Raw genomic sequence first — 11,014 nt, 5'->3', positions numbered from 1 at the left:
TATATTGTGTATCATCAGAACATAATCTAACAGCATAGCATATTCAGCATTTGACATAAATTCTTTCCACAATACGGAAGTGAAATTCAAATAAATAGAGCATAACAATAAGACACGTCAACACGCCGAACACGCCATAACTTTGTATAGAGTTGCTAAGGGATTTGTCGAGCTGGATGAAGTGAGCTGGAACTCTGTCAGTGTTTTAAAGAAAACGATCAGGGTGTCTGTTGTGTAACATCCCTTTTGCCTGATAAAGGTCTAGTACCGAAACCTTGCCAGCTATTGAATTCAAGTTAGAAAAGTGTGGGGAAGTTTCTTTGCAACTCCTCACCTACTCGTCCCCCTCCGGCGCACCTGTCTCCCATTATGTATAATGTGAGTAGATGTGCGAATGTTTTTTCTGTTGTGGATGTGTAACGTGCCACAGATCAGTCTGGCTGTGAGTGAGTGAGTGTGCACTGCAGAGATATATGAGCCTTCAGTCAGGTGTACAATAACAGCCCATCCCTTCTATAGTATTCAGTCATATCTGCAGAGCAACAAGCACTACCAAACTGCACTTTTCACATGTCTGGAACTTTTGCCAATAACAGCAACACCGTTTTTTGGCACTAGACTGACCTGCCACTAGCCGTTAGTTAAAACAAAGCAACTTTTGCAAAGGGCCCAAACATTTAAATAAGACCCCAAATTAAGGCTACGATCAAATAAAAGCATCTTGGTTCGTTCTTGTGGGGCGGCAACCTGCAACTGTGGCTCCATACCTTTTAAAGTATCCAGCTTGTTTAACAACTACTGTTTTTCATAGGAATGACTCACCTACATGACATACACAAGGGTTGAAACAACCAAGACACAATCTGGTGCTTTCACTTTGAGCCGAAATTTCAGTCTTCACCCTCTTCACTCAAAAGTGAAACTTTGCAAAATCCAAAACATTCCCCACATACATTCTTTCCCTCCGTGCCACACTCCCTCGCATCTCAACAAGTACAATTTTCCATAATCAATTTGTTTTTCATCACTCATTCCAAATCTTCCAGAATACTTCATAGAAAGCCTCGCCTTACACTAGAAGAATCCTCTCCGTGCCTCTTTTGCTCCTGACTTTCCCTTTTTTTTTTTTTTTATGTTCAACTTTTGAAGACCACAGTTTCAACCTCGGATCTGTAAACGTCATAACTTCAGCCAGTGAAATGTGCACCAAATATATAGAAATAAAACTCTTCAATAACTTAAAAATGTTAGAAAGTAAACTATTAAAATTCAAAATTGACATCACACAGAGATAAACAAAGGAACATTTTTTTTTTTTTCTTGGGGGGGGGGGAGTGGTTGACAGTTAATAGCCACTGGTTAACTTGCCTGCTAGCACAGGGAACACAACAGCATTGCAAAGTGAGCACTATCAGTTGACAGAACAGCCCATTTATATGTAATTTCTCATTACATTTGTTTTTTGTTTTTTTTTTGCCTGACCAACAGATTTAGCCAAAAGGAGCGGTGTCTTTTGACGAAACACAGGTAAAAGACCAAGTAAGAGAAAAGTGAAAGCAGGGTTGACAGGAGCGATGCGTGGAATGGTCCAGCCTTCATACCGCAGTGTCATTTTGAGTCTATGTACAATACTACTGTGTGTAAAAGATGCATGCAACTGGAGGGGACCCTTCCAGAGGATTCTACACTAAGCCATTACAGATCTCTCATGTCAGAGCTCGCAGTTCACACCTCTCAATGCCCTCAATCTTCCATCCATCCAGCCAACCTCTGATATGAGAAGAAAGATGTTACAGAAAGAATGAAATGCTTTGAAAATCGCCAACAACAAGGAATAACTTCACCTCTAATGATCATAGTTAAGACATGATTATACTGTAAAGTCTACAATGGAATGAAAGACCATATCAACCCTGCTTTTCAGTGACAGAGATAAGGAGTGTGTGTTTGTGAGCATTTATGTGTTTGAACGTGTATCAAGAGAGAGAGGGACGTAAGGAAAAGGAGGCAAACAGCTGAGGGCAGGCAGAGCCCAGAGACACCCCTCCCCTATCCGCCCCGCTCCCACCCGTCTGTTTTTAAAGGACTGCTCAGGCAGCCCCCGGCCCTCTACCTGCAGGCTCTGCCGCCTCGTTTGCTCCTTTTTCGCCCCCGCCTCATCTCCCGGCCCCGCCCCCTCTCTCTGGAGACCTTCTACCGCTCACTGCTCATCCTCCCCAAACACATCGTTCTGTTTGCGCTTCATGTTCTCAAAGTCAAAGTCGCTCCCGGTCATGCGTTTGTAGATGTCCTTGATGTCGTTGCAGGTGGTCTCGAAGTGAGTGGTGGCATCGTAGGACCTCGAGGCGAAGACCTGGGAAAGAGAAAGCAACGGGCCGACTGAGAATCTACAGCCACGCTAGAGGCTCTGGGAGACGTAGGCACAGCTGTGCCGTAAGCTAAATGCTAACATTGAGTATTCTCACCGTGACAATGCTAACATACTGATGTTAAAGGACAATTCCGGTGCAAAATTAACCTTTATAAAGACATTACCGTTCGCGTAAATAGGCAGGCGCCATCTTGAGAAAACAGTCATGGCCGGTCGAACCACGAACGCCTGCCTGTACACGCGAACGGTACTGTCTTTATAAACTATCTTTTTAATAAACTGTCTGTACACTTACGAAGTTCTCAATGCATGCAGGGACCCTCATTATGCTACTGTTGAAGTGTGGTTCTATTTTGAGCCTTTTAAGTGGTATAGAAATAGCGATTTATTTTTACTCTACCAGTGCCCCGAAGACTAGCAGTATAAGCTAATCAGCTGTTAGCGCTAGCTTATTTCAAGCTAGAGACACATTTGATTAGCATGAAAACATATCCCAGAGAACGGTCGACTTGGTACACGTGTTATTAACCCCTAGGTTCATTTTGCACCAGAATTGTCCTTCAAACGGGTTATGTTTACCACGCTCACCATCTTACTTTAGCCTGTAAGCATTCCTATATTCCACCAATTAACCCTAAACACAAAGCTGAGGCCAGTGGGAATGTTATTAGTACTGGGCAAATTGAGATTTTGGCCAGATGATCATCAAAGTCAGTAGGATTTATCCTCTGGTGACCATGAATATATGTAAAAAAACAAACAAAAAAACAATCCATGGCAATCCATCCAATAGCTGTTGTAGATATTTCAGACCGACATTGCCATCCACAAAGCCACATCATATACATTTATTTTTCAACTATTTATAGTTGCAACTTTTTTCGTCTTACCTGGCTATCAGTACCATCATCTGTGGGCTCATAAAGGTCACTAATAGCCACAAACCTGTAAAAAAGAAATAAAAAAAATAAAAAACACAACTCTATTAAATAAACCTGGTTATTAATCACAAGGCTTCTTAAATATTTTGATATCACATTGTCGTGTTTAGTTTTGTTGAACCATAGATGCATGAAGTGTTAAAATGCTGACTTTTGGTCGATGGGCTCCAGCAGCTCCAGGGCCGGCTCTATCTCCGCCTCGGGCTCGCTGGTTTCCACTGTGGTGCTGACGATGGCTATGTACTTCCCCTGCGCGGCCACATTGTGAGCATAGGAGATCATGCACACGTAGATGTCTGGAGAAGTGACGAAAAAAGAAAGGGGTTAAGAGGAGGACAAAGTCAATTCAGAGTTACCTAAAAGCTGCATACACTGTTTTTTCACCACTTAGGGGCAGTGGAAACAAGCTATAAACTAGGGCTAACGATTTTTTTTTTGGGGGGGGGGGGGGGGGGGGGATGAAATTGCGTTTTTTTTTTCTGCCAGATATTGTGATTAGGATTCGGTTTGTGATTCTAGTTTAGCTACATATTGCACCTTCTACGATCATGTTAAATAAAGTAATAAAAAATAAATAAAAAATGAAAAATCCACTGAAAATAGGACATTACTGTAAACAATCTGTGATATGTAACATTATTCCAGCATGTATCTTATGAAAAAAATCAGTAAATATAAATCAAATGTTACACCAAACATTCAACTAAATATTTCACATTGGATTAATCGCGGTCACCTTTAGCTAAACGCATACTTTCATATTCATATATGGGGGAATTACTGAAATTACTGGGTCTTTGTAAATTATAGAGTGTGGTCTAGACCTACTCTATCTGTAAAGTGTCTTGAGATAGCGCTTGTTATTATTTGATACTATAAATAAAATTGAATTGAATTAAATATCACAATTTTGATTTGAAAACGATTAATCGTTCAGCCCTACTGTAAACACAACACTAATGTACCCCTTTAAAAGCTGTTATGGTAAACTTGTTAACAAACAGTTGCTTATTTACACACCCAGCAGATAGGCAGCAACATTAGCATTTATTCCTAGTTGTGATGAATGTAAGTCCAATATCCATACTATCCCTTTAGCTCTGTCTGGCTCTTTAGCTGCTAAATGCTCCACTATGTTCACCAATGTAGTTGCAAACTCTGTCAGTCATGTGGTGCTGGGCAGAAAGCGTACAGTAGAGCTGGTTTTTAGCTGATGCTAGCTCTGAAAGTGAACCAGAATCTTAATCAATTAAGTTCTGGTTCAGGAAACCCAAACAATGAACTGAAAGATGATAAAACACTCTGTCGAGCTGAGGGGAACTGTAGAGTTATTATGAGAGCGACCCCTTTCACATACAAGTGATCCATTGTTAATATAAGAACACTGATTACAGCCACTTTCAGAGTGAGGAAAGATGCTAGTATGTCGATATCGAACATGTTTTTATAATGCTTAGAGATATGGAGATGTCCTTTATAAAGTGGCTCCTTGATATCTCCAGTTATCCCTCCAATTACATTTAACAGGAAGGCCATCTTTGTTATTGATCTTTCTGCTCCACTTCCTAAGAACCGAGCGCTCTAGCATTTAGCTGATTAGTTAAACAGTGACAAATGGTTCTTACCTGAGTTGCGGTTAACCTGATTCTGAGGAATGATGATCTGGCAGGAGTTGGCGTCGTTGGTGTTTTTGATGGGGTGGCTGAGGACGCAGATCACGCGGATCACCTGGCCAGCCTTCCGGACGCGGTCCGGGATGTAGCTGGGGTCGCAGATCAGCTGCTTACAACGGGCCACCTGCAGTGGGAAGGACACAACATGCAGCATTTTAAAGGACCTACTTTCTTATCCCCTCTGCGTGAATAAACTCAAAGTAAAATTTCAGTATTTTTCAACCTGGACCCTATTTTCCCATGTTTTTGTGCCTACGTGACAAACAGTTTTTGAAATTGGTCCAGTATTGAGCAATAGCTCTGCAGCAGATGGTGAAACGGGCTGAAATGTAATCCTTCGAGTCAATTATGCACTGGTAATTTACTTCCACTAAATTATGCATTGGTAACTTACGTCCACTAAAAGTGCTTGTTTTGCAACTGACAGACTCAGATTGTTGTTGTAAGTGTCTGACTACATTATGGAAAAGGACCCTACAGAGAAATTGTCGCTTTATCCGATTTGTCTAACCAAGTCTCGCTCAAGGAGAAGTCTCAGTCTGAAATCCCGCAAGAGGTGACTTGTTGCCGTAAGACAGTAGTGCAAACAGTGTGTGAGAGTTGGAAAGAGGAGTGACGGGAAGAGGTTGTTGTGTTTTAGTAAAGAAAGCTTAGATTAGCATTATCTAAAAGAGTTTCAATGTCATGGCTGAATATTTAGCTGGTTTCAACAATGTGGATGAGTAAAGTTACCTCCGCGAGATTTCAGAACAAGACTTTAACAGTGTGTAATTCCCCCGTAGCATCGCAGCCCGTTTTGAGGCTGCAGAGCTCCCGCTCAATACTGGACCAACCTTCTATCCAACTTGAAGTTATGCCCCCAAAGGCAAACTTTGTCAACATCTGATTCTTCCAAAAAGATACATTTCTCTGTTTGTTCATCTCACTTTAATTTTCCATCTAGTGGACTTAAAAAAAAAAAGCTATTGATGTTGTTATTCTAGTACCAAAAAGTTAAATTCTCATGTGCAATTTATATAATAAAAGATCGATACTTGGTACGTGTATGGATAGAGTATTGCCACGGAAAATATCGCGATACTATGGTGAATCGACCCCTAGAAAATAGGGTCCAGGTTGAAAAATAATGTAATAAAGTTAATGCCATTGTTAAATTTGCATAATCGTGGACAATAAATCAGCATACCTCGCCCTCAGACTTCACTCCAATAACATGGCCGCCTTCCATCACTATCTCATCCACTGGTTTGTTCAGCATGTAGGTCCCTCCGTAGATTGCACTCAATCTAAAGTGACAGTAAGAACTGTTAAATTATGGAGTGGGATTGCACTTCTGTATTTACTATTACATACAAGCTGTTAACTATCAATAAAAGTGAAATATTGACTTAGTATCTCAAAATATTGACTTAGTATAAAAGCACTATAAGATAGAAAATATGTTAACAATAACCTGGCGAATCCCTGCGGCAGCTCTCCTAGACCGTACAGCGGGTAGAGGTAGGGACTCTTCCCATACCGCGCCAGCGATTCACTGTACAGCTTGATACGATTGATCGTCTCCAAACAGGGAACATCAAGATAGCTGAAGGAGAACAGAAAACAACAAAGGAAGATAATGAATAAACTAATTCAGGGGTTTTAAATGTTTTTTTAAGCCAAGGACCCCTTAACTGAGAGAGACACACATCAGGGACCCCCTACTACAATTATTGTATAACATTAAGTTGCATATTAAACTGGGCCTACAATAACCTGTGGGTGGCCTAAAGCCTTTACAAATACATTTTTAGTGCATAGAATACTAAGCTATTCAAATAATTGGTGGCATGATTTAAAAAAAGAAATCATGTTTTAATGTTAAACATACATGTGGCACAGTGAATCCTTATATAAATAGGATTAACTGTATCTGTGGATGGCTATCTTAGTGACTACCTTACCTTACCTTTCTTCACAAATAGGCTGATTTATATTTGCCAATAATATGTTGGATTCACATTTTTTTCACATTTTAATTTTTGAAAAAACCTTCAAAAAGTTCAAACAATAATTTAGTGGACCCCCTGAGATGAAGCTCTCTATGAATATTCACAGCCAAAGGTAGTCTACATACAGTTTTGTTCCAAAGAATCTTAATACAGTAAACCTTCATTAAAGCATATATTATTTAGTTATTCCATGTTCAAATTCGAAATGCAGCTGACAATAGGTCATGTTTGCCATGATGTTGTTGTTCTTACTCGTCCGTCCTGTAGAGGGCCAGGGCGTGGCCGGTGAAGTCGATGACATCCTGGCCCAGGTCAAACTTCTTGTAAACATCCCTCATCGTTGTGGTTTTGGGGTCCACGCCCTCAAACGTTTTGGGGTCATTCTCATCAAAGTTGGCCACAAAGACCAAGAACTTCCGAAACCTTCGCTTCTCAAACATTCCCATCAGATCTGGAAAAATTCAAACAAAGAGGCGTTATTATGTAGTACATGATGACTTATATGCGATTTCAATACTCTACTCCACGCTGGAGCGGCTTACTTGAAGCTAGTGCCTCCGTCTCGGTCGATGGCACCTTGTAGATCTTTCCTCCCTTGTACACAAAGCTTCCCTCCACTACTTTAAAGTCCAGGTACCGTGTCACTTCTGTGTATAGCAGCATCTTCACCAGTTGACCTGCGAGCACACAGAACAAACACATGTCACGTCTCTTTGTTTCCTCCAACAATCAAACATTCTGCCATGATAGCATCAAGACAGAGAATGCCACTTCGCCCATCTAGTCTGAACTAGGGCTGGGCGATGTGGAGAAAATCAAATATCACAATTTTTTTTTTACCAAATACCTCGATGCCGACATTGCAACGATATCGTAGGGTTGACAGTTGATGCTTTCACAAAATATAGTATTTACACAATGAGATTTGTGATAAATAATCATCAATAATGTGGATATAATGACTAACTGGGTAAAGGCAAATAATAGAACAGTCTGAACTTACCAGTCTGGTAGGTTCAGAACATTACATCACTTTAATGTAAGGCACTTACTTACACTTATGACTAATTATGATGTTACCACATCCATATCCAAAATCCCATATCTTGATATCGATATTATATCAATATATGGCCCAGCCCTAGTCTGAATGGTTCATTCCTTATTCATTGGCCTTTTCAGGAATAGTAATAATGTATAAGTGTCCATCTATCTCCTCAGTAAATGATGAGTTTTATGGTGATATATTCATTCTTTTATGGACAAAAACCAGTGATGTGGGACTTACCGTTGGCCATGAGAAACTTGGGGATGAGGTCAACGTTCCAGTCCCTCCCTCTGCCCATGGACTCGGGCGGGCTGTCTGGAAGACTGAAGCGCTTGTACAGCTGTGGGAAACGACACGACACATAAACAACATCCTGGGAGGATGAAATCTACGACAGAAGCTACAGCATGAAGGAGGACAAAGGCGCTGAGCAAATGAAGGCAATAAAAACTGATGCACAATGGCACGGGAAAGTGCAATGAGATGTGCTGAGGGGTATCAAAGACATTGATCGCTTTCATAGATCCCAGGGGCCCTTTACCTCCTCCAGAGGGGTGATGGAGGAGCTCTCGCCGCCGTAGTAGGGGTTCCTGTCCATGTGCAGAACCTTTTTCCCGTTCACAGACATGATCCCGGACAGAATGCATTCCTGCATAAAACAAGATTTAACACCCAACATCAGCGCCAATGACATAACATCCATTTGCAAATGCAGTAAACTTAGCGAGGAAAAGGAAAGAGAGATTTAATAGAGGACATGAACGCAGGTTGGGAGGTTTTCATAGAAGGATGAAGGGAGGATAGAAGGGACGGTGTGCGCATGCGCGAGAAGATCGTTTCACCCATGTATCTGTAATAATAATAATGATTATAATAATGATGATAATAAAGGTATTAATAACAATAGTGTTTAACCTTAAGAACAATATGACATTATCCCATTATAAAATAAAATGGATTAGCCTATGTCTATGCATTTACAAAAAGGATATTTGATACAATTGCTATAAACCTAGAAAAATGTCGCCTTTTATGTACGCGAAAAGCTAGATTAATACCACATAAATGTATCGGGCATGTTTCTGCCGCATTTGGGTGTGATAAGTGACGGGAACTGCAGTGAAGAGCTCAGTCATTGAATACTCAGGCCTGCGCCAACCTCAGGATGGAGGCCTGTCTATGCAAAGAGGACCATGACACATTGGGGTTACGCCTAAAAGATGCTACTGGGTGGAACACAACACTGGGCCGGCTGGGAGAACAATACAATCACTCTGGAAGCACCGTTTGCTTCCCGTCGTGCACAAATGCTAGGTCAATGTACATTTTGATATAGGCTATATATTTTTTAATGCAAATTTTTTTTTTTATGTCACAAGCACACGTACAGGGATGCAGCAGGCTTTCACTGCTGGGCTCGGATAGAGAAGAGTATTTAAATGGATAAAATAACCATATGGAAGTTTCGCACAATCAAGAGTTTCTGTGCAAAACGCAAATTAAGCTTGACTACTTACTGTGAGTCCGGTGCCCAAAACGATCACATCATATTCCTCATCCATGTTGTATCACCGCCTCTCCCGTCTCGCCCTCTTCGTGCCTTGAGAAATGAAGGGTATCGGATGAAGGAATTACCAGTGAATCCACACAAAACGGGGATTCGGCTCCCTTTTTTTCTCTTCCCGAGTGCTTTTAAACGGCTCGTTCAAAATGAACTTTTATCAATGAATCATGAGGCATAAATGACCACTGGAATAAACTGTCCACACTGTCACCGGCGAGGACGACCAAAGATGGCCCTGATCGTGGAGCAATCTAGAACAATGTTAGTGCGCGTCGGGAAATAGTGCGCATCCTCCTTCTCTCTCTTCCCATCCTGCCACACAATGGACTCCCAACTGAAAAGCTGAGTGGAATAGGAAACCCCCACTCCGAGCTGGCTTTACCGAGCGATAAACACATGTTCAGTTTCATACTTTAACTTTTTAACATGTATTGTCATTTTAAACACATTTTGTCCAAGTCTGTGCGTTCTTTATTTCCTTTTCTATCCTTCCTTTCCAGTTGTAGGCGCAGTGCTGCGCGGACGCAGGCAGTGGTATCCCTCCGCCACCACAGCTGTGTGTGTGTGTGTGTGGATGGGAGTTGCTTCACTGACTGACCGCACGAAGGCCCCTTTCAACAGACATAACAGTTCGAAACTTTTTTTTTTTTTTTGCTTTTTTTTTCTGTTTTACAGTGCTTGTAAAAGCATCATATGTGGAGGATGGGACGTGATGACACAAGGAGTGAAATGCCCAAATTTAAGTGTGTATCAGCACCATGGACAGTTGCCAAGGTGTACCTGTCATTCATTGATAAAGCGCAGTTCAGCTGCATTGTAGACACTGTGTAGGTCGTATGTATGGCTGTTTATGGATTCATTTATTTTACTTATTTACTTATTGAACCTGTGCTGTCAGCTGTGGATGTATGTATGTGCAAGTTGTTTTTGTTTTTGATCATGTCTTTCCTGTGTCTTTAGCTGCACTGATCAGGAGAGGTGCTCCTAATTACATTGTATTCTGTACAATGACAATAAAGGCCTTCTATTCTATTCTAGAGTAAATGTACTTAGCTGCATTCCACTAACAAGCATTATCATTGACAAGCATTGCCCCTCCCCACCCCCCACCCCACTACACTTTGCACTAACCTTCATCCTGGACTATACATCTGGCCATTGCACAAAGTAGGCTATATATTTTTTGCATTCTGCACTCAACCCATTCAGTCTCCTTTTTATTATGCTAAACATCTATTTTGTAATTATTTCTGTATTTCTTGTTTATTTCTTATTAATGTTTGTTTGTCCATGTATGCACCAAATTCCATGAAAGTTAAACTTACTGTGGCAATAAACCCTTTTCTGATTCTGAGTAGCTAACAAAGCAGCAGTGACAGTTGGTTCCTGAGAGCTAATGCTAACTAGCTGTATCCAAATTAAACTA

The 11,014-nt window shown here is 41.1% G+C and overlaps 1 protein-coding gene across 1 annotated transcript; it reads right to left on the bottom strand.

The window, feature by feature from the left end:
• Positions 1-11: 11 nt before the first annotated feature.
• On the bottom strand, positions 12-9,857 carry gdi1 (GDP dissociation inhibitor 1). The gene is made up of 11 exons (XM_031290531.2): positions 9,542-9,857; positions 8,566-8,673; positions 8,265-8,364; positions 7,519-7,653; positions 7,229-7,427; positions 6,439-6,570; positions 6,172-6,271; positions 4,938-5,109; positions 3,464-3,608; positions 3,262-3,316; positions 12-2,353 (listed from the first exon to the last, which is right to left on the bottom strand). Exons 1-11 carry the CDS (start codon positions 9,584-9,586, stop codon positions 2,201-2,203), a joined length of 1,344 nt encoding a protein of 447 aa, XP_031146391.1. The 5' UTR covers positions 9,587-9,857; the 3' UTR covers positions 12-2,200.
• Between the last annotated feature and the right edge of the window lie 1,157 nt (positions 9,858-11,014).

Source organism: Sander lucioperca, chromosome 12, assembly GCF_008315115.2.
Source record: "Sander lucioperca isolate FBNREF2018 chromosome 12, SLUC_FBN_1.2, whole genome shotgun sequence".
NCBI lineage: Eukaryota > Metazoa > Chordata > Actinopteri > Perciformes > Percidae > Sander > Sander lucioperca.
The sequence above is the reverse complement of the archived record's forward strand: the minus strand, read 5'-3'. Positions and strand labels throughout refer to the sequence as shown.

What these genes read in the sequence shown, in the direction of transcription:
- gdi1 (XM_031290531.2), bottom strand. Translation starts at nt 9,586, where the DNA reads ATGGATGAGGAATATGATGTGATCGTTTTGGGCACCGGACTCACA. An exon ending in CAAGTTTCTCATGGCCAACG is followed by an intron (nt 7,654 to 8,264) that starts GTAAGTCCCACA and finishes GTGTGCTCGCAG; the next exon opens with GTCAACTGGTGAAGATGCTG. An exon ending in TCAGGTTAACCGCAACTCAG is followed by an intron (nt 3,609 to 4,937) that starts GTAAGAACCATT and finishes TCACTTCTCCAG; the next exon opens with ACATCTACGTGTGCATGATC.